At 32.4% G+C, this 25,260-nt stretch overlaps 1 protein-coding gene across 1 annotated transcript in view; it reads left to right on the top strand.

Moving 5' to 3' along the window:
* The window catches only part of EHBP1 (EH domain binding protein 1), a 342,552-nt gene that overhangs the window by 147,150 nt on the left and 170,142 nt on the right, over window positions 1–25,260 (top strand). The window contains exon 10 of the mRNA XM_074287029.1: window positions 6,437–6,689. Coding sequence (XP_074143130.1) covers window positions 6,437–6,689 — 253 coding nt within the window. The remainder of the gene's footprint in view (window positions 1–6,436; window positions 6,690–25,260) is intronic.

The following is a 25,260-nucleotide window of genomic DNA, read 5'->3' on the forward strand; positions in this document are numbered from 1 at the left end:
ATTTTCTATTTTTATTAATAGTTATCCATTATGCTCATTTTAAAAATTGTATATTGCTTTTCTAATTAAAACCTATCCCTAAATAATAGTACTATACAAGAAGAAAAAGCTACCAAAATATTGTTAACTTAATTTCTTTTCATAGTTATGAATTTTCTTTCTTTTCTTTTAATCTGCCCTTTCCACTTTGTTTAACAAAGTCTTCTTGTCTACTCACTGACATTTTGTGCTTCAGTGGCTCTTTAAAAAACTTATTAGATATGTTTGTAATCTTTTGTATGAAATAATCTTACTTTAAACCCTCTTTTGTTACTCATATCATTGTCCAATCTTGCTTTATAGTTTCAAATACTTTCTCACTTTAGGTTTTCTTAAGTGTGATGATTATAATTGGATCAATTTTTGCTATTTTCTTTACAAATATACAAATAAAATCTTATTTCCCTTGACTAGCTTTGTCAATTTTCTGTTTGTTTTTCATGACATATATCACAAAGAATTTATTTTTGGCAATCTAAATCAAAGATTAGACATTTGTATTTTATATCAATATAGTTATTGCCATTGTATGTTATTGTGATTAAAGGAAAATATGATGAATGTGTCTACAAGAATAAGGACTACGTCTTTCCCTTGTGTTTAAAAAAAGAAAAAAAACTATATTTTTTCTTAAACTTATGCTATAGTTTATAATTCTTTGCAATGCTAACTAACTTTATAATATTCTTTTTTAAAGCTCACAATCAAATTCTGGAGAATTTAAATAGAAAAAATATTTTAAAATATTTTTACATAAAGACAAAATCAATTTTCTGACTCACAATATACCAGTATGATGTTTAAAAACAGTTCAACTTTTAAAATCCCAGCACACAATATATCTTAAACTTTAGAACACACAAATATATAAATGTAACTTGAAAAAATTCTCAGAAATGCCTGTTACTTTCAAATAATTTTCAGGAGCATTTCTTTTTTTTCTTTCTTTTTTTTTTTTTTTAATCTGCTCTTCTATTGTTCTTTAGTCTTCACCCTTTTTCCTTTACCTCATGTCCCCTGGGACTTTGTTAAGTGAAGGGCAGAACAGAGTACCAACTAAAGGACTTGCCTTGCAGTTACAGGTTCTTGTCTGTTCTCTCTTCCCTCCCCTTTTCCCTCCCCTCCCCTCCCTTCTCCTCTTTTTTTCCTTCCCCTCCTCTCCTCTCCCCTCCTTTCTCGTCCTGCCTTTATGATCTTTTGTGAACCTCTTATTTATTTCCTCATACAACTCTCTACGGCTATAAGTTATACAGTTCCAATTTGTATCAGTACAGAGATTTTTTTATAGGAAACAGAAGCATGTTTTGCCTAGGGCAATAGTACACAAAGCTGTAGTAGTGGTTAAAGTGACTACTAAAGTTGCTAAACTAAAGGATCTGGAGCTGAGCAGTAGTGTGTGCATATTTGAGGCTTGCCTTAAAGAGGACTGAAATCCTTTGAGGGCTGTTTCTATCTACTGTAAAAGTCACTCAAGGCAAGGATTGACTGAGGCCAGTGAAAAGTGAATTTCCCAGCATGGGATAAAACTGATACAGTTTTGAGTTTTATTCCTCTAGGGATTCACCACTAAAGGGGAAAGGAGTCAGAAAGTAAGCAATAAGGGAAATGAGGAGGAGGAAAATACTAAAATTACCAAAGATCTTAGAACAAAGAAAGCTCAGTTTAAAAACCGTTAGCAAAGCAGAAAAGTCAACAGGGAAGATAACCTCCAGGACATCTAAATAAGTCCAAACATCCCTGAATAAATATTGTGAGACAAAGAAAATGAATTAACTCTTGAAAAGGCATAGCACCTTATGGATTCCCAAGGGATCGTAGAACCACAGGAGATATTGCTGAATGATTCAAAAGAGAAATAAGAATTATAAGAGCCGAATTTATGGCATGTGATTAAGCTACAAATGAAAAGGCACATAAAAGGGGAGAAAGAACACTGAAGGAAATATGTAATATATCTTGATTGAGTCAGAGTTAAACGATGAAGGAAAAATAAATGCTTCCTTCTCTCAGTAAGAAGAAGAGTTACAAGAAACTAGGTGAGATTGCAAAGAGAGGGATTAAAATAGTGAACAAGAAGGGGAATTCTCAATTTAGTCACATGAAGGGGTCCATAACACTCCTATGGAAAAGGATAGAGAAATAGTCTATAATGAGAGGTAGATAGATAGATAGATAGACAGACAGACAGACAGACAGACAGACAGACAGACAGATAGATAGATAGATATAGTGGGCATGGTCTGCAGGAATTTTAGTGCTTAAAGAGAATGCTATCCTTTCATGGGTAGATGCTTTGGGAAAAGGGGAATCAGAATTCCTATAAGTAACTGATATTAAAAAAAAATTGCAAGGCAATAGAAACAATAGAAGAGGAAACTCAAAATAGTTGCTTTGAAAACTTTCATTCCATGAAAAACATAAAGGCAGAGAAGAAATAAGTTTAAGAACTATGGATCAAAGGATAAAAATCTAAAATAAAAAGGGAAGAAAGTTGAAGAAGAAGATAATAAGGGAATGAAATTTGTTTTGGAAAAAAAATAGAAAAAAGAAAAGACTACCAAAAGAAATTGATGGGGAGGAGTCAGATTTAACTTGACCACTTAACTGAAGAAAAGGAGAAGAACTAAATAATGATCTAAAAGGAAAAAAAAGAAAAAGAAAAAAAATTCATAAGTAAAACTCCTAAGCTGGGTAAAGAGTAACAAATAGGGGATGAGTAGGGATAAGATCCAGAGAAAGTGAGCCTGTAGGAATGAAGGTAACTTTAAAAATAGATTAAGCAGAAGTAACCAAAAGAGAAAGTACTGGCTTTATAGAGGAAGAGGAACAAGAAGAACTACTGCAACTCCTAATCTGGAAACAAGGAGGAGGGAGAACAACCTTAGATACAAATGGAGAAAAGTATATATATTAAATGTGATTTAAACAGTTCAGTAAATCAAGAATAATGCATTGAATAAAGAATCAAAACCACCAGGTGTGATGACTCATGTCTAATTGCAATTTAGCTTGGAGACAGAAGTTGGTGGAAATCATGAAAATTCAGAGTTGCACTGGATTAAACCCATTGGATATCCTCACTTAGTCTTGCTAAGAACCTAGAAACTAGAGGCCCACTAGGCTTCCTTACTGGGGATAACCTGTCCCACCTTAGGAGGAAACAGTCATGCCCATAAGTGAGAATAGATTCGTGAATTATTCCTGCAGTTCTATTCTGGATGAGATATGAACAACTAATTTTTTTTTAAGTTCCCCATTCTATTCTTTATTGGAAATACACTTTTAAAAAGACATACACAGGATAAAATTGAAGAATTTGAACAAAACTCATTAGGCATCAAATGAATCTTTAAAAAGTGGAACTAATAATTATGCTATCAGACAGTGAAAACAAATATGCACAACTAAAAAATATAGACAAGGAAATTATATTTTAAAATGTAGTTTAAAACCATCTTATCATAGATAGCAAACCAATAATATTGTTAAACTTGTATGCTTCATGTTAGCATGTAAAATTCTATATTATTAAATAAATATTAAAAGCATAAATGGCAAATTATCATTTATAAATCTTAATGATACAAATAGTTTGTTCAAAGTTCACAAACAATACAAACTCCAAAGGAGACAACAGTGAAATACAAAATCAGGGGTTCTCAAACTACGGCCCGGGGCCACATTAGGCCCACTGAGGATGTTTATGTGGCCCTGCTGGGTTATGGCAAATGGGCTGAGGAGCGGAGACAGAGTGTGAGCTTTTGTTTTTACTATAGTCCGGTGCTCCAACAATTTGAGGGATAGTGAACTGGCCCCCTAATTAAAAAGTTTGAGGACCACTGTCCTAAATAATTAGTCAATCAAAAAAGAAATCATAGAAACAGTAATTAAGTGAGAGAATAATAATGATGAATATGTTATAATTTCTAAGAAGAGAGCTAAAGCAGTCCTTAGGAGAAAATTATATCCTTGAAAACATATAATAATACAATAGAAAACGAGAAAATTAAGGAAGAAAACAAATATTTATTATCTGTTATATGCCAGGTACCATGCTAAACTTTTTACAAATTTTACCTTATTTGTTCCTCACAACAATTTTGTAAAGGAGCTAATATTATCTCCATTTCATAGTTGAGGAAACTGAGTCAGACAGTGGGAAAGTAACACAAAACTACTGTAAGTCTGAGGCTGGGTTTGAATTCAGGTCTTCTTGACTCCACTATGAATGTTCTGTCTACTGAGTCCCTTAGCAGACTCAATTGAATTGAATTTACATTATAAAAAATGAAAAAGCCAAAGATGGGCAAAGAAGAGACAAACAATCCTTATTTCCCAATGATATGATTGTACTTGGAAAATCAAATATATACTAATCAAGATATTAGCTTCAGTAAAGTTACAAGCTGTAAAATCCCCAAAAGTTAACTGTATTTATTTCTAATTAATAAAAACAAAATCCAACCTTATTTTTCAGTAAAAAAAGAAATTTCTTTCCAAATGACTACAAAATGCTTAAAAGACTCTGGGATTCTTTAAGTGTACTAAACATACAGAAGACTTCTATAGATTCAATTATAAGGTTCTCATTAACAATTTAAATAGCTTGGTGAATATTATAACAATATTACCAAAGTTAATTTATATTTTAATGGTATATCAGTTGAATTGTCAGTGAGATACTTTTTAGAATTTTATCAAATAATATTCATTTGGAAAAACAAAAATATATAAAATACTAAAAGAAATTATGAAAAGAAGATAAGGAGAAAGAGCACTGTTTTATATATAAAGATGAAAACTCCTAGTTAAAGGATTAAACAAACAGTTCTCAGAAGAAAATAGAAAACAACCACGTGAAGTAATGATCCAGGCATTAGTAAGAAGAAACAGAAGAATACTGCATCCTATGAATTGGCAAATGCCGAAAAATTGGAATAGTTAATATGAGAGGGAAAATAGGGAGATAGATTCACTAACAAATTGTTAGTGGAATTTTAAACCAGTGTAACCATTTTGAAAAGGAATTTGTTATTATGCAAATAATTTGACTGAAATGTCCATATCTTTTGACCCAAAGATCCCATTGCTGGGTCTATATTCCAAGGAAATCACTGATGAAAAGAATGGCCTCATACACTAAATATTTAAAAGTACCTCTTTGTAATAGCAAAAGATTGGAAACAAAGTAAATATCCATCAGTTTGGGAATGGGTAAATGTAACAGGATATCACTTCATTGAAAGTGTCAATATGTCAAATATGAATTCAGAGAAGCATGGCATTCTATACATGATAAACAGTGTCAAGACAACAACATATACAATTTATACAACAATATGAATGGAAATAACAATAAAGAGTAACTGTTGCAAAGCTACAGAAAACGAATATTGCCCAAAGAAGATATATGAGAAAATATTCCTATCTGACTCCCATTGGTGTGGAATAATATATGGTTTCAGATAGTTTTGATGAAATTATCACTTCTATTGTTTTTGGTTTTTTCTTTTAAAAAATTATATTACATGGACCTTTGGGAGAGGGAGATATTATGAGAAATTCTCGTAATGGTGAAACAGAACAAATTCTCCCAAGATAAAAGTGAAAACTTACTATAAAAAAAAAAAAAGATTAGTTTATCTGCTTGAATTTCAATTGTTACAATATTATAAAATTATATTCTATTTGAAAACTCCTACCAAAAAATTACTTATGTTTTAGATAAAGTTTTAAATTGATTAATTTTATGTTTTCCTCCATTATTTCAAGTCCTACTTTTAAATAGTAATATAGACATTAAAATAATTCTTTAAATTTCTTTACAAATATGTAATTCAAAATGGTTAATTCAACTTTATCAATATACTGCAGTTATAATTCCTTTTACACATTTGAATTGAATGACATAGTGACTTTCTTACCTAAGAATAACTGGAATGTATATTTATTGGAAAAATTGCTTAATTTGTCATGCTTTAAAAAATTTTAAATAACAAATATTTTTATTAATAGGAATTAAAAGGAGCTAATAATCTGTCTTTAAGTATGAAATAACTATCTATTGTTGTAGTAATAGAATCTAGGCTCAAATACTGCCTCAGCTTCCTATGTAAAATTAATGGGACTAGGTGATTTGTAAGATGTTCCATTATAGCCCCCAAACCTGTCATGTTGTGTTTGTTTTTTAAAACATTAAATATGAAATCAGTAGAATTAGTCAATCCCTCTAAAATTATATTTTCATTTCATCAACACTTACTATGTTGTTCCTTCCATCATTTTTAATGTAAGAATCTTGTTCTAAATCTTTATATAACTATAAAAATCCTGAATAGATAGGAAAATGTTAATTTTGTTTGATATCTTTTTCTCTCTCTTGTAATTGTTTTTATAGAACCAGCTACTGAAACAACTTTATCTAAAAAATCAGAAGAATCTTTTTATAATGATAGCTACAATCCTTTTAAAGAAGTACAGGGTCCACAGTACTTGAATCCATTTGATGAGCCAGACCCTGAACCTGAAACATTTGTAACTATAAGAGATTCTCCTCCTCAACCTACAAAAAGGAAAAATTTAAGACCTGTGGATATGAGCAAATACCTTTATGCTAATATTTCCAAAACTGAAGAGGAAGAGTTGGATGAGTAAGTATAAGTCACTTTAAAATTACCACTGGCTATTAAGTAGTTTCTTATTTTGGAACAATTTTTTACATTAGGAATATAAGAATGGACGGAGAAAGCAATTTGAAGGCCACCTACCCCACAAACTTTGCCTCTTCCTATATGAAACAGTTGTCTTTTGATACCTGAAACATATTACTTGGGATAGTGATTGACCTAAGAGAATACTTTTCTTACTAAAGATAAAAAGATATGCAAAGGGACTTGCTATTTTATAGGATATACACCTTACATGCATATATACAGATTTATCAAATTAGTGATGTCCAAAAATACCTCCCCACCCCCACACTTCCTTATGTTGCTAAAAGAAAAGATATAGCATTTCTATTTAAAACTCTAAATGCATTTTTCCCCAATGGTAATGTTACGGGTGGCAGTTGAGGGTATTTATTTGGCTCTGTTGATAGGATTATCTGATCAAAGATTTAGAGTTAGAAGAAACTTTGACTACAGCCTAATCTAGTCTTTATATTGGACTATAATACACCATGTATTAAACAGACTTTTGAGGGTTGGTCTTTCAGCATTGTCACTTATTGCAGTATTGTTTCTGTTTGAAAATTGAAATTAATCTCATAATAAGGGATTATCTATAGATGAATTTTTATTCACTTCATATTTGCTCTTAAAAATATCACAAGTTCAGTATTCATCAAAGTGTAATATAACAGTTAACATGAACTTTAAAAAAAATCAAATATCCCATTAGTCTAATGAATCTGGAATTCATTCACATGGTGGCAATTTTGAAAGATACACATTGAAACCCATCCATTCCTTTTTGTACAATGCACCTCTGATCTCTGCCCTCCCATACCTCTATCACAAGGGGTCAATGCTTTGAGTTTTATGGGTTCAAGCTATTGTCTTCCTCACATTCTTTTGACATTGTGTAGATGCTATTGTAACATGCAAGGCTTGTTGTTTTAAAAGCCACTTTTGTTCTTACTAAACGGCCCATTTTTTTTAGCATCCATTTGTCATCCATTTTTCTGATGACATCTTTTATCCTGATTCTTCTGTGTATTATATTATTACTTATAATGTGTACTAGACTGCTCACATTTGCTTTGCACTTCTCCATTAATTCAGCTTGCCCTCAAGGACCCTCACCAATTTGTCAGCTCTTATTAATCACTTACATTAATCCCCTTTAAACTCTACCTAACTCAGGCTTCTCCAAACTCAGAACAGCAAAGCTATCTCAGACCTGGAAAAGTAACTTGACTTCCTGCAGTGCTCATTTCCTCTTATTACTCATCTCTTTCCAGCTGTGGAACATGATATCCTAATCTAGATTTTCATTGTCACCATAAACATGGATTGTAGTGCCCTTTAATAATATATCTTCCCAGTCCTATCCCCTTGAGGGTGTCACACCTGTGCTAAATAAATGCTTTTTTCCTTTTCTGTTCCTTCTAACTTTGCTTGTTTTTTGAGCTTAACCCTTAAATATTCATAATATGTTGGGAATCACACAGTGAATACTTCAGATGGAGAAAAAGAACATTCAAATGACTTTGTAGCCCCTGTATTTCTTACTCATTTTTCTAAGAATTCTTAGTGTTCTTTGTGGGTTTGTTGTTTGTTTTGTTTTGGGTTTTGTTGTGGTTTTTTTTTGGGGGGGGTTGGTTTGTTTGTTTTGCCCTTCCCCTAGGTTGCTTCTTAGGACTAGAACTGAGGATTGAATATATTATGCTGTCTTCTCTTAGGGCTCTTAAATGAGTTTATTTTCAAGTATCCCTGTAGGCAGATATCCCTATAGGCAGACACTTGGCTTAGACCTAAGTATAAAGGCATTTGCAGTCACTCTCACCTTAATTCTCAAATGTTTACTTTGAACTTCACTCATGATTAGTGATTTTCTTCTATATGCAGTAATTTCTTTGATTTCCTCTTAGCCTGAATGTATTGTTAGGTTATAAATAAATAAATATTATTTATTTGGACAAAAATTTAGGTAGAGTATTAATATGAAATAAGCCTATTGTATCTTTATTTGTAAAGCAGACTATGAAGTAGAAAATATAACATTAATTACCCAAAACAGAAAAATCAGTTTATATACCAAACAATTATTGCCCTTGATTTCAATATCTCTCTGCTTGTCAGGAAAAAAAAAAAAAAAAAAAAGTTTGCTGGTGGAGGCAGTTTCAAGACTTAGTTGGTATGCTTATTGTGTCTCTTAGATAAAATTCTTTGGGAATTTGTTATAATTAGTATTGATGCCAATTCTATTCATTTCATTTTTGGTGTTAAATTTGCCAGTTTGGAATTATTTCAATTGAATGCCATATTTTTTGTCACTTTTATTCTTTCTTTAAATTTTCTATTAATTTTGTTCTTTGTTGTAGAAAGTTAGTTATCTGACTGCAGAATCAGCTGGAAATCACACACATATCAATAACAAATAAATTTCTGTCCATTAAGATATTGTCTGTTTCATCTTGGGAAAAGGTTATTTGATGCTTCCTATGTATTACTTAATTGTTTTCTTGACAAAGGGGTGTGTGTGTGTGTGTGTGTGTGTGTGTGTGTGTGTGTAATGTTCCTTTGCTATTGTTATCAACTTTTGTATTTTCTCATTTCTTGCACCTGAACCATGTTTTACAATTTCTATTTCTCTTTCCTAAGCATATCTTTGCAATGAAGCTACTGAATCACAAAGCATGTGCTTATTTAATTTGAAATACTATGTCATTCAAGTTATTCATAATTTTCTCTACCTCTTCACCTTGATAATAAAACATACGCTATAGTTATCATCTTTGATTTTTTTGTGTGTGACTATTCAGTATTAGCAATGCAATAAAATGGTGAAATGGTGGTTCTTATTGCCTTTGGGTGCATGATAAAACCACCTCTGCCAGTTACTTTAGTTGCCCCTCCAAAGAAAACTTATTAATCACTTTTGGCTTGATTTAATTGTAGTGAGAATGTTAAAATTTCAGGGATTCAGTTCCTGTAGTATTATGGCATCAAATGTCTTGACTCCAAAATATTTCATAGTTCCATTTTTTCCATATTTTTGAAAATATATAGCAGAGATGATGTGCTAAATGCTGTATTTTTATAAATTCAACAGCTAACATGATTATCAGACTGTCACTTTGGTTGTTCTTAAAACAGGAGACTCACATCTACAAAACGCATGGGAATCTCATTAAAGAGTTCCCAAAAAAGAGAAAGAAAATATATACCAGAATATTATTTGTTCTTTAAATGCTTGACATATTTCACTTGTAAATCTACCTAGGTCTAGGATGTTTTTTCCATGGGAATTCATTTATGACCTAAATTTTTTTCTCTTTCTGAGATTTAGTTTTTTTGTTTGTTTGTTTGTTTTATAAAGCACTTTCTTTAAGGAGCCTCTTAGGGTTCTTTTTAGCTACATCCTTTGATCCTGGATAGCCTGCTTTGTAAATTTGTCAAGATGTTCTTCCCTGGCATGGTTATTTCCGAGTATACTATCTTAAACAATTTCAAAAATATATCTCTCTGTATATAATTTCAAAAAAGGTAGAATTCCAAGTGTTTATATAATTAAATTATAGACTCAGTCTTTACAGATACTTTCTTTACTTATATAAAACATATAAAAGCTGATTATAAGGTAGAAAAAGAATAGTCAAAAGGAAATGTCCATTGAGTCATATTTTAGCTTTTCACTGAAGCACTTTTTAGCTATTACTTAGTTTGGTAATGAACTACAGGGCTGTGTATAACTTAAAATGACAACCTACTTCTATTTAGTTTGCTTTTCTATTCAAATACTCTAGGTATATCGTTATTACTCAGCACCTTCACCACCCATTAGAAATTTTATTTGGCTCCAATGTGAGCTATTTCAAAGAAAATATGTAATAACTTTAATAAGAGTTTAATTGATGTTTGCATGATAAGGCCTTCCTCCTTCCTTCCTTTCCTTCCTTCTTTCTTCCTTTTCTTCCTCCCTCCCTTTCTTCCTTCTCTTCTTTCCTCCCTTCCTTCTTTCCTTCCTTCTATCCTCTCCTCTTCCCTCTCTTCCCTTCTTCCCTCCCTCCCCTCCTTCCTTCCTCTCTCCCTCCCTCCCTTCCTCCTTCTTTCTTCTCTCCCTCCCTCCCTTCCTACTTCTCTCCCTTCCTCCCTCTCTCTTCCTTCCTTTCTCCCTTCCTCTTCCTTTCTTCCCTCTCTCCCTTCCTTTGTTTTTCCCTTTCTCCCTCCCTCCTTTCCTTCCTTCCTTCCTTCCTTCTTTTCCCTTTCTTCCTCTCTCCCTCCATCTCTCCATCGCTCTATTGCCTAGCATGGTACATGACACATAAATAGTTGATAAGTATTTCTTGATTACTTGTCTGTGTTTTCTTGAACCCTCTGATCTTATAGGTTAATAGTCTTATGTTGTCATAAGCTTTACTGTTTAGAAATAGACTAATTCCATCATTCTTTTAGTTCATGTTTGATATTATAACTGAGTAAAATCCTCACTAATCAATGAGGGTTTTTAGCAAAATGAGGCTTATTTTGCCTAACCCACAAAATATATCCAACAAGAATATATTCTCATTTAGCTTCTTTGAGTGTGACCTCACATCTCCATACTGGAGCAGTCACTAGAGAAGAATATGTTGAAGGACAGGTCAAACAAAAACTACTACAAGTAGTCAGAAAGAAAGTTTCAGTAAAAAAAGGAAATCATATTCAATATCACAATACTTGGTAGAAACATCTATTAAAAAGAGAAACATCTTGAAATGAATTAGGAAAAAGTGCTGACCTTAGAGATATGGATTGTGAATTCAAGTGCTTATGTACACTGTCTAATGAATTGACACATGGCCTAATGAGTTTACATCTCTGGACTTCAGTTTCTTCATCTGATTATGAAAGGTATTAGACTAGATTAGAGCTGAAAATCTCAAACAGAAAACAAACCGGTATAGGCCACTTACTGATTTAGAAAATCATATATTAACATTATGTTATAGCATATTTTTATTTTGTTAAACACTTCCCAATTGCATTTTAATCTGTTTTAATTCTCAATATTTTTAAGGATTTCCATTGCTTTTGAGACCTGAGATGACCTTTTAGATTTCTTCTAATACTAAATGTTTGTTTAAACATTTGGTTAAAAAGAGCACGTTTGTATGCCCTTCGACCTAGATATAGAGATCTCTTCCCCCAAAAAAATATAAAAAAGTCATATGTACAAAAATACTTAGAACAACTTTTTTATAGCAGTGAAAAAAGGGGAGGAGGAACTATAGGGATGCCGATCAATTAAGGAATGGCTATGTAGATTATATATATGAATGTTATTTTGTAATAAGAAATAGGAGAATAGATGATTTCAGAGAGAAATGAAAAGACTATGAGAACTAGAAGCACAATTTATACTAAAGCAGTATTATAAAAATGAGCAATTTTGAAGAAATGGGTAGAATGAGAACATTTTATAACAGCAACACTATAAATGCAAACAACTTTGAAATCAGTAATATAATCAATATTATCTATTTCAGAGGATGATAAAATTTATTATCCATTACAAAGAGGTATTGAATATAAAGGATACAATGAGACAATATATAATTTATATTTTAAATAAAGACAGTGAGGGAATTTGTTTTGCTACACTGAATATTTGTTACAAGTGATTGTGTTTTGTTTTTCAAAAGGTATGAAAGGGAAAAAAATGAATTGCTGTTAAAATTTTAAAACAATTAAAGATTAAAAACATTTTTTAAATTTTAAAAGAAAGAGTTCCAATCAAGAATAATTTACCTGTAAAATGTAGGATAATCCTGTGGGGAAGAGGAGGAAGAAGTATTTTTAGTGAAGTAGAAAATTTTCAGACATTCTTTTTTTTTATTTTTAAATTTTTTAAAAATTAATTTTATAATTATAACATTTTTTGACAGTACCTGTGCCTAATGTTTTTACAACATTATCCCTTGTACTCCCTTCTGTTCCGAATTTTTCCCCTCCTTCCCTCCATCCCCTCCCCTAGATGGCAGGCATTCCCATACGTATTAAATATGTTATAGTATATCCTAGGTACAATATATATGTGCAGAACCGAATTTTGTTGTTGCAAAGTATTGTATTCGGAAGGTAAAAATAACCTGGGGAGAAAAACAAAAAAATGCTAACAGTTTACACTCATTTCCCAGTGTTCCTTTTCTGGGTGTAGCTGATTCTGTCCATCATTGATCAATTGGAATTGTTGAAGATATCCACTTCCATCAGAGTACATCCTCATACAGTATCATTGTTGAAGTGTATAATGATCTCCTAGTTCTCCTCATTTCACTCAGCATCAGTTGATGTAAGTCTCTCCAAGCCTCTCTGTATTCATCCTGTTGGTCATTTCTTACAGAACAATAATATTCCATAACATTCATATACCATAATTTACTCAACCATTCTCCAATTGATGGACATCCATTCATTTTCCAGTTTCTAGCCACTACAAAAAGGGCTGCCACAAACATTGTGGTACATACAGGTCCCTTTCCCTTCTTTAGTATTTCCTTGGGATACAAGCCCAGTAGTAGCACTGCTGGATCAAAGGGTACGCATAGTTTGATAACTTTTGGGGCATAATTCCAGATTGCTCTCTAGAATGGTTGGATTCTTTCACAACTCCACCAACAATGCATCAGTGTCCCAGTTCTCCCACATCCCCTCCAACATTCATCATTATTTATTCGTGTCATCTTAGCCAATCTGACAGGTGTGTAGTGGTATCTCAGTGTTGTCTTAATTTGCATTTCTCTGATCAATAGTGATTTGGAACACTCTTTCATATGAGTGGAAATAGTTTCAATTTCATCATCTGAAAATTGTCTGTTCATATCCTTTGACCATTTATCAATTGGAGAATGGCTTGATTTCTTATAAATTAGAGTCAATTCTCTGTATATTTTGGAGATGAGGCCTTTATCAGAACCTTTAACTGTAAAAATGTTTTCCCAATTTGTTACTTCTCTTCTAATCTTGTTTGCATTAGTTTTGTTTGTATAAAAGCTTTTTAATTTGATGTAATCAAAATTTTCTATTTTGTGATCAATAATGATCTTTAGTTCTCCTTTGGTCACAAATTCTTTCCTCCTCCACAAATCTGAGAGGTAAACTATCCTATGTTCCTCTAATTTATTTATGATCTTGTTCTTTATGCCTAAATCATGGACCCATTTTGATCTTATCTTATTAGTATGTGGTGTTAAGTGTGGGTCCATGCCTAGTTTCTGCCATATTAATTTCCAGTTTTCCCAGCAGTTTTTGTCAAATGATGAATTCTTACCCCAAAAGTTGGGATCTTTGGGTTTGTCAAACACTAGATTGCTATTTTTATTCACTATCTTGCCCTGTGAACCTAACCTATGCCACTGATCAACTAGTCTATTTCTTAGCCAATACCAAATGGTTTTGGTGACCGCTACTTTTTAATAGAGTTCTAGATCAGGTACAGCTAGGCCACCTTCATTTGATTTTTTTTTCATTACTTCCCTTGAAATTCTCAACCTTTTGTTGTTCCATATGAATTCTGTTGTTATTTTGTCTAGGTCATTAAAATAGTTTCTTGGGAGTCTGATTGGTATAGCACTAAATAAATAGATTAGTTTAGGGAGTATTGTCATCTTGATTATATTGTCTCAGCCTATCCAAGAGCACTTAATGTCTTTCCAATTATTTAAATCTGACTTTATTTTTGTGGCAAGTGTTTTGTAATTTTGCTCATATAATTCCTGACTTTCTTTTGGTAGATGTATCCCCAAATATTTTATACTATCAACTATTATTTTGAATGGAATTTCTCTTTGTATCTCTTGCTGTTGGATTGTGTTGGTAATGTATTAAAATGCTGAGAATTTATGAGGATTTATTTTGTATCCTGCAACTTTGCTAAAATTCTGAATTATTTCTAATGGCTTTTTGGCAGAGTCTTTGGGGTTCTCTAAGTATACCATCATATCATCTGCAAAGAGTGATAGTTTGATTTCCTCATTACCTACTCTTAATTCCTTGAATCTCCTTCTCAGCTCTTATTGCGGAGGCTTGTGTTTCTAGTACAATATTGAATAGTAATGGTGATAGTGGGCAACCTTGTTTCACTCCTGATCGTACTGGGAAAGGTTCCAGTTTATCACCATTACATATGATGTTTACTGATGGTTTTAGATATATGCTCCTTATTATTTTAAGGAATAGTCCATTTATTCCTATACTCTCAAGTGTTTTTAGTAGGAATGGATGTTGGATTTTATCAAATGCTTTTTCTGCATCTATTGAAATGATCATATGGTTTTTGTTAATTTGGTTATTGGTATACTTTTCCTAATATTGAACCAGCCCTGCATTCCTGGTATAAATCCCACTTGGTCATAGTGTATTATCCTGGGGATGATTTTCTGTAATCTTTTTGCTAATATTTTATTTAAGATTTTAGCATCAATATTCATCAGGGAGATTGGTCTATAATTTTCTTTTTCTGTTTTTAGCCTATCTGGTTTAGGTATCAGTACCATGTCTGTGTCAAAAAAGGAATTTGGTAGGACTCCTTCAATCCCTATTTTTTTCAAATAGTTTATATAGTTAGTTGTTCTTTAAATGTTTGGTAGAATTCACATGTAAATAAATCCATCTGGTCCTGGGGATGTTTTCTTAGGGAGTTGGTTAATAGCTTGTTCTATTTCTTTTTCTGAAATGGGACTATTTAGACTATTTACTTCTTCCGCTGTTAATCTGGGCAACCTATATTTTTGAAGGTATTCTTCCATTTCATTTAATTTATTGAATTTATTGGCATAAAGTTGAGCAAAGTAGCTCCTAACTATTGTTCTAATTTCCTCTTCATTACTGGTGAGTTCTCCCTTTTCATTTTTAAGACTAACAATTTGCTTTTCCTCTTTCCTTTTTTTAATCAGATTTACTAAGGGTTTGTCTATTTTGTTGGTTTTTCAGAGAACCAACTATTAGTTTTACTAATTAATTCAATAGTTGTTTTGTTTTTTTTTTTACTTTCAATTTTATTAACCTCACTTTTCATTTTTAGAATTTCAAGTTTCATGTTTGTCTGGGGGGTTTTAATTCCTTTTCTAGCATTTTTAGACCTTCTCTTTCTCTATTTTATGCAAGTAGGCCTCTAGAGATATAAAACTTCCCCTTATTACTGCTTTGGCTGTATCCCACACATTTTGGTATGATGTCTCATTATTGTCATTTTCTTGGGTGAAGTTATTAATTATGTCTATGATTTGCTGTTTTACCCTATCATTCTTTAGTATAAGATTATTTAGTTTCCAGTTATTTTGGGGGGGGTTTTCCCCTGGCTTTTTATTGAATGTAATTTTCATTGCATTGTGGTCTGAAAAGGATGCCTTACTGCATTTTTATGTCCTAGTATATGATTAATTTTTGTATAGTTCCATGAACTGCTGAGAAGAAAGTGTACTCCTTTCTGTCTCCACTTAGCTTTTGCCAAAGATCTATCATATCAAACTTTTCTAGTATTCTATTTACCTCTTTGACTTCTTTCTTATCTATTTTGTGGTTTGATTTATCTAATTCTGAGAGTGCAAGGTTGAGATCTCCCACTGTTATAGTTTTGCTATTTCTTTTTGCAGCTCTCTTAATTTCTCTTTTAAGAATTTAGATGCTGCACCACTTGGGGCATATATGTTTAATATTGGTACTGCTTCATTATCTATGCTACCCTTTAGCAAGATATAATGCCCTTCCTTATCTCTTTTAATTAGATCAATTTTTGTTTTTGCTGATCTGAGGGGATGGCTACCCCTGCTTTTTTGGCTTCACCTGAAGCATAGTAGATTCTGCTCCACCCTTTTACTTTTATTCTGAATGTATCACCCTGTTTCAGGGGGTTCCTGTAAACAATATATAGTAGGATTCTGGTTTTTAATCCAGTATGCTAACTGCTTCCTCTTTATGAGGAAGTTTACCTCATTCACATTTATGGTTAGAATGACTAATTCTATATTGCTTGCCATCCTGTTAACCCCTGCTTATGCTTTTCCCCTTTCCTTCCCTCTTACCCCCCTCCTCAGTATTAAACTTGTGAGCACCACTTGTTTTTCACAGCCCTCCCTTTTTAGTATCCCTCCCCCACCGTAAAGTTCCTCCCCCTATTTTACCCCTTTTCCTCACAATTTCTGTATTCCCTTACCCTTAGCTTACTCCTTCCCTCCCACTTTTCAATGAACTGGAAGAAGTTTCACCATAAATTGAATATGTCTATTGATATACACTATGTTCATCCTCCTCCTTTCTTTCTCTCAAATATAATAGCTTACTTTTGCCTCTTCATGAGATGTAGTACCACCACTTTACCCTTTTTTTATGATATAATTTCCTTTCCACCTCTAGTTTCTAGGACAAATTATACATGTGTTCTTTACATATCTTTATGACAGAAATATAATTCTCAAGATTTCTTTTTACCTTTTTAGAAATCTCTTAAGTTCTGTATTTGAAGATCAAACATTTTGTGTAGATCTGGTTTTTTCATCAAGAATAGATGGAATTCATTTATTTTGTTAAATGTCCATCTTCTTCCCTGGAAAACGATGCTCATTTTTGCTGTGTAAGTTATTCTTGGCTGCATACCAAGTTCCTTAGCCTTTTGGAATATCATTCCAGGCCCTTTGTTCCTTTAATGTGGATGCTGCTAGATCCTGGGTTATCCTTATTGTGGCTCCTCCATATCTGAATTGCTTTTTTCTAGCAGCTTCCAATATTTTTTCCTTCGTCTGATAGTTCTTGAACTTGGCCACTATCTTTCTTGGCGTTTTGATTTTAGGGTCCCTTTCAGTAGGTGATAGATGAATTTTTTCAATGTCTAAAACATCTGGGCAGTTCTCTTTTTTTTTTTTTTTTTTTTTTTGAAGTGAGAACCAGAAATTAATATATATAATCACATCAATATTATAAAACTACAATTCTGAGAACTGTGATAAACTAAAGAAAAAGTACAAGGACAAACCAGAATAATTTATAGAATAAGACTGTAAAAGCAAACAACTTTGAAAGCTATAAGTCATGATCAACATAATGATCATTCATGACTCCTGAGAAATGACAATGAAATATGCCAACTATTACAAATAACTAATGGATTTAATATGTAGTAAGAGACATCCATATGTCTCTTATATATATGTCTCATATATAATATGTACATATATATGTACATATATATTCTTTTAAAATTTTTAAATTTCTTATTCAGGACCTAAGCATCAAAAATATTACTTTTCTTTCTAAATATGCAGAACACAAAAAATTATATATGAAACTGTGATCTCCATGTTATACAATATACTTAAAAATTACATGATTAGATTTTATAAATTAGTCTCCTTTTTTTTTTAATTTTATTTTTTTTTTAATTTTTTTTTATTATATATATATATATATATATTTTTATAATATTATCCCTTGTATTCATTTTTCCAAATTACCCCCCCTCCCTCTATTCCCTCCCCCCGATGACAGGCAATCCCATACATTTTACATGTGTTACAATATAGTCTAGGTACAATACATGTGTGTGAATATCATTTTCTTGTTGCACAATAAACATTAGAATCCGAAGGTACATGCAACCTGGGCAGACAGATATTAGTGCTAACAATTTACATTCACTTCCCAGTGTTTCTTCTCTGGGTGTAGCTACCTCTGGGCAGTTCTCTTTGATAATTTCCTGGAAAATAGTGTCCAGGCTCTTTTTTTTTTTCCCTCACATTTTTCAGCGAGTCCGATTATTCCCAAATTGTTTCTCCTGGATCTGTTTTCCAGGTCTGTTGTGTTCCCAATAATGTACTTGGCATTCTTTTCAATTGTTTCGTTTTTCTGGTTTTGCTTGACTATTTCTTGGTTTCTCCTTGAGTCATTCCATTCTACTTGTTCAATTCTAATTTTCAGTGATGTATTTTCTTCACTCGCTTTTTTTATATCTTTTTGTAATTGTCCAATTGAGTTTTTAAAGTGAATTTTTCTTCTGTGGAATTTTTTTCCATTTCATCAATTTTATTTTTTAGAGAGCTATTTTCTTTTTCCAACTCATTAATTTTATTTCTCAATGATTTGATCTCTTTATCCACTCTGGATGACTTCTCCAGACTCTCTTGCCAAGCTTCCCTTTCCTTTTCCCATTTCTCTTCTCACTCTTTTGTGAGAGCCTTTTTGATTTCATCTTTGAGAGTCTTGTGTGTAGAAGAGCAGCTCATATCTCCCTTAGGGGATTCCTCTGGAGACAGTCTGCTTTTAGTCTCCTCAGGGTTTGATGTCTGCTCTCTATCCATACAGAAGCTGTCAGTGGTTAGAGCCCTTTTAAATTTTTTGTTCATTTTGTCAGAGCAGAATCAAAAAAAAACAAATTGACAAGAGAAACAATAGGTCTGTTTCTTGGCGGGGGTGGGGTGGGGGTGGGGAATGGGGATGGATGGTGTTACCTGGCTCCTCTACAGACTGCGGGAGACAGCAGCAAGGCACTAACAGGACGGCGATGGGTGCGCTGTGTCTGCGCTTTGAGGCTCTAAGAATGTGCTGAGTCACTCCGGGTGGGGGTGGGAGTGGGGATGGCTGGGTCGGAAAGACGCTAACTTTCTGGGGTTAGCTTTACTTCCGGTGTTTACACCTTCTCTGCTGATCCTGGCTTGCTGCCAAGACAGAATATCCACACTGGAGTAAAGGTCATTCTGCAGAAATGGAAGAGATTGCACCCTTCCCCCCTCCTGTCTGAGCAGTGTGAGCTGCCTGCCTCTCTCTTCCTGCTTGCCCTCAGTCTGCGCCCAGTCTGTTTGTCCCCTCCCCTGAGCAAACACAGACCATATAATTGAATTTGAATTATTGCTTCCTGATTGCCTTCTCTTTGGTGGAAGCATGTATATATTTAAAGATCCAACAGGTATATATATATATATATATCAGAAATAGGGAGCAAAAATCAAGGGATTCATATAATCCATTAGCTGGATAATTCATGTACTGTTACAATTACATAGGTCAAATCCTGAATAATATACTACAAATAAAAATATTGTGCTAATAAGAATATTTCCAAACCCAATCCCTCATATCATATTTTGTATAACATTTTATACAAAAAACATTCTGATACTAGTGTACTTACTTTTCACACAAATGGCTTTCTTAAATGTATGTGTATGTGTATGTATACATATTGACTTTTTGTCAAATAATATAAAATGAACTGGATACATGGCCATTAACAAGAATATTGCAGTGAATATGTAACCCACATATTATGTTGGAACATAGAGTGTTTTATGTGAGGAGTTTTCTTTAACATTGGGCATGCTTGTATAGTAAAATAACTTGAATTTGCTATTAAAGTTTCAGTTTGATTTCTGAAAACCTTATGTACAGTTCATATAACTAATCCGTAGAGAATCCATTGGATTCTAGTAATACAACAAAAAGTATAGTAACAAAACAAGATACAGGATTCCTGTTACAGTTTTTCAATGCCCTTATTCTTTATTATCACTTGCTTTCGAATTCATTTAGTATTTTAAGATAACTTAAATGGTTTGTCTGTAAAATTTAGTAAGATTGATAAATATATTTGAGACTTCTGTTTCAGATTAGATGCTTTTTTAGGTTTCTTTTTTTCTTTTCACAGAATATATCCAACCATTTTTTCCCCAACTGTTTATTTTGACATTGCTTTGATTTCTTTTGCATTCAATAAACATTGATATAAGAATACCTCAAACACATCTTCAGTCACCTACCCAAAAATTTTGTGTGTGTTTCTGAATCCCTTTTAATCACCTAAATCTAATCTTTTTTTTAAATAATCCTGTAGGTAGGTATTATGCTCCAGACTTCATGATTTGATTTGCTACAGAACTGCTATTAGAAATAGTTTATTGTTTCCAAGTAAAGTTGTTGTATGTCAGTATTCATGAATAACTTTTAAACCACATTTTTTTAAAAATCAATTCAGTCTCCAAGAAAATAGAACTAATTATCTCTAGTATGAATATGCTTTTTCAGAAAGATTTTTTTGAAATGGAATTCTTAAGAACATTTTCAAATTAAATTCTACAATGAGAACTGTAAAATTGTATAGTGGGGAATAATAATAGCATTTCCTTGCAAGATTGTTGTAAGGAACAAGTTGGCATAATATTTATAAAAAGAACTTAACACATTATTTGGCACATAGTAGACATTATATAAGTCCTTCTTTCATTCATCTTCCCCTTCATCAAGGAGAATAAAAGGGAATATGTATTGTGTCTTGGTTAAGGTGAGCAGAAAGAGGTTCTAGGTGGACTGAATAACTAAGGATCTAGATGTACTAAATAACTAGGAATAATGCGGATGGGTCCTGCCATTTTGTTCCATGAGGAATGCAGAGAATAGAGAATTGAGCCAGAGAAAGAGGCTCTAAAGTAGAAAAAAGGGGAGAGTGGATAATGTGAGGGAAAGAAACCATCTCTGTAAAGAAACACAAAAATTGAAATAAAATTTGGTGGGGCGAGGGGGGGGGGAACCTAAGAAAGATTAGTTGAAGGAGAGGAGAGGAAGAAGGAATCTACATGACTAAAAGGAAAGAAAAGGAGAAGAAATAACAAATAGGAGAAAGGGAATTTGGGAAGAAAGGAGGAGAAACAGAGAAAATAAAGTCCCTTTAGAAGAGATAAAGTAACTGAAAAGTCAGAATTATGTTTTTGGTCAAAGAGGACAATGTAAATCTGATTTTCATAACTTTAAATAGTGAATGGATCGAACAATCCATTAAATGAACAAGAATGACATTGACTAAGAAAATAAAATCCCGCAATCTGTTACTTATGGGAAATACATAAAACAAAGGCACACATGGAATAAAATGGAGGAGATAGAAAATTTCATTATTCAGCAAATGAGTCAAAAAAAGCCAAAGTTGCAGTCCTGTTATTATTATCCAAAAAAATAAAAAATAAAAATAGGAAACTACATCATGCTAAAAGGAATTATAAACTACAAATCAAGTACTAATCATATATGCTTTCAAATGCCTTAGCATCTAGATTCATAAAGGAAGCAGTTAACTGAGCTAATAAGAATACATAGTAACCAGAAGGAGACTTCAGTGTCCCTCTCTGTTTTGGATAATTATAATAGCAAGATTAACAAAGGGAAAACATGAAACTGAATAAAGTGCAGGTGAAACAGAAGTAAAGATTTAAAATATCTTTTTAATGGGATTGGAAATATGTTTATTCTTTTCCAATAATAATATATAATAAACATATATCTTAAGACCATATGGAACGTTCATAAAAATTAACCATTTGCTAGAGATATTGCCACAAATGCAAAAAAGTCAGTGAAAATGACTTTATCATCTCATAGATTTCAGAGATGTTGGACTAGCTCTAAAAGGAACACTTATAAATGGAAAGATAAAATATAATATATAACCCTCACAGCTATATGTCATTGGAAAACTGGGAAAGTAGAATTCTTGGTAGCTAAAAACACTTAGGCAAAGAATACTTAAATCAGCTTTGTTGCAGAATTGAATAAACTCTAAAGCATATTTCTCATCTGTAAAATGAAGATAATAACACTACTTATCTCCAGGATTGTTATTTATTATATAAATAATATATAATATTGTTAAATTTAGAAAGATCTTTGCAAACCTTATAGTGTCTATCTTAAGGATAAATATTATTAATATTAACTGTAATACAGAATTATACCCAAATGCCATCAGTAGATAAAAGGTTTTAAAAGCCAATTATTGTTAATGGCAATACAGTGTATCATGCTGTAATTTTTTTTTGAAATTGATTTTATAATTATGATCTCAGCTTCTCTAAAACATAAATGTGGCTATCTCTGTCTTTCATTAACCCCTTCAACATTGACTGTTACCATTTTTCGTTATCTTTGTCAATTCTTAGGAAGTAAAGTGAAATCTCAGGGTGGTTTAAGTTTGCATTTCTTTTATTAGAGATTTAGAGCATTTTTTCATGTGTCTCTGAATACTTTATAGTTCTTTTGAGATTTTTTTTTGACAATCCTTTTGTAAAAATATTTCATATTTTTACTTTTTCATATAAATTTTTAAAATCAAGTTTTGTAATGTATCCCTTTTGTAATTTGATTGGCATAGCATTAAAAGCGTAAATTAATTTTGGTAGTATTGTCATTTTTGTTATACTGTTTATTCTTTTCCAATAATAATATATAATAAACATATATCTTAAGACCATATGGAATGTTCATAAAAATTAACCATTTGCTAGAGATATTGCCACAAATGCAAAAAAGTCAGAGTGAAAATGACTTTATCATCTCATAGATTTCAGAGATGTTGGACTAGCTCTAAAAGAAACACTTATAAAGGGAAAGATAAAATATAATATATAACCCTCACAGCTATATGTCAGTGATGTAGCCTAGTTTTGAGTAGTGAATATTTCTTATGCTATTTAGGTTGTTCTTTGTTTCTTTAAGAAGTGCTTTGTAATTGAATCTATCCAAGATTTTGTGTATCATGGAAGACAGGTTTTTTGCTGTTTTTCTTCACTCATATCCAATCTGTTGCTCTTTTTCACTTTATTGGAATATTTCATTCATTCATCTTTATATTTTCTTCCATTTGGCTCTAAAATTGTTGGTTTTTTCAAGCTAAGATTTTTTTCTTTTGTTATGCTATAAACATAGTATTATGTCCTTTCAGTTACTTTAATTTTTTTAAGGTGATCCTGTTCCCACTGGCTCTCTGCCCTTTATCCCTGATTGCTCTTGTTGGCATCCTTTTTTCTTTAGAGGTAGGTAGCTAATTAGTTCCTTTCTCCTGCTTATGTTTGGTTATACATTTCTTCCCCCTCTTTTTTCCTGTCAAGTAGATTTCTATTCCTCTCTTCCCCTTCAGTTAGTCCTGTTCAATGTGGGGTTTTTTTGTTTCATTTTTTTTTTTTTTTTTGCCCCTTTCTAAACAGGATTTCTTTTGACTCTTCACTATCCATTTTCTTTTTCTATTTACTCTATACCCTCATTCTCTAGTTAATGAGCCCTATAATCATCTGGTCTTTTTTTTCTCTCTATGCTTCATACAATCAAAGCTTCAAGGTATCCATTCTATGATTTCTCCTCTATATGCTTTCTGCCTCTACATTGTCTTAGTCTATACGTTTCTCTTTTCCATTATTCTTTACTCTCAAAACAATACCATTCAGTGCATTTGTCAGAGATGACACTGCCCCTTAGTAGAACTTTTCCCCACCACTGATTTATGCCCTTTCATGCTGATTTTTTTTTCTACCTTAGTCAAGAAATAGCTTCCCTTATGTTCATGCTTTTCCACTCATCCATGTGCCAGTAGTTCCCAGAGATTCCAATTAGAGTTCCCTTTCTGAACACAAGTAGACTTTTTCAAGCACTGACTCCCTCGACTTTTTCTTCCTTTACCTCTAGCATCATTCCTCAGTGGAACCCTCTCCTACCTCTAGAATGAGGTCTCTTTTTTTTTCCCACCCATTTTCTTTTCCCTTCAACTCCTTACCCACTCTCTTGTAAACTCCTCTTTTTGAGAGCATCCCCCATCGTTAGCCTTTGATTTGATGCTAAAGCAGAGTGCATTCTTTTCCTTCCATGTTGTAATACTGCCTCAATATTGTCCTACAAAATAAGTGTTTACCTGTAGGCAGGATGTCAGGTTTGTCCTTAATGACCTCTGTCTTCCTTTTCGCTATAGCTTCAACTAGATTTGTTCATCTAGGTCTGCCTCCCATCCTGATGCTAGCCAGAACTGGGGAAGGAGGCAGCTTGTAACAATAAAATAAGGAAGGAAAAGGAATGTACAAACTCTAAAGATATCCTTCTTCCTACCTCAGACAGCACCTTAAATCCCACTCCCAGCTTTTTGTAGGCATATTTCTGTTGTTATTATGTTGTTATCCTGCATTTATTTTCTTTTCCTTTTTTTTTTTTTTTTTTATTTAGGGTGTTTGAGAAGCAAATAATCTCTTCAATTCTGCTTTTGTTTATAAAAATATTTCAATTGTCTCTGTAATAAGTGAATATCCATATTTTGTCCAGTATGGTTATTTATGAGAGGTTCCCTCTGGTTGCATCATTTCTTTTCAGAACACATTTTTTTCAGTCCCTCCTCCTTTTTTCTAATAGATGCTGAATAGTTATTTGAATTATTTGAATGTATCTTGAATTATTTGAATATATTTTTCTTTGTACCTTTCACCTGACAGCTTGTAGAACTTTTTTTCTGAATTGAATTGTTAAATTTAACTACTATATGTTTTGGAATTTGTAGACAAGGTTTTTCAGTTAATTTTTAGATAATCTGAATTCTTTGAATTGGAATTTTTTTGTGTGTGTGTTCAAAAGTTCAAGTAAGTTCTTTTTTTATTATTTTCTTTTTTATGATGTTAAAGTTTTCTTGTCCTATGCTGTTCATTTCAGAAACTTATGATGGTTAGGTTGTCTTTGTGTATCTTTTTTTCAAAATTAGTATTTTTTTGTTTGCATAGTGAAGATA

The sequence above is a fragment of the Sminthopsis crassicaudata genome, chromosome 2, assembly GCF_048593235.1.
Source record: "Sminthopsis crassicaudata isolate SCR6 chromosome 2, ASM4859323v1, whole genome shotgun sequence".
In the NCBI taxonomy this organism is placed as follows: domain Eukaryota; kingdom Metazoa; phylum Chordata; class Mammalia; order Dasyuromorphia; family Dasyuridae; genus Sminthopsis; species Sminthopsis crassicaudata.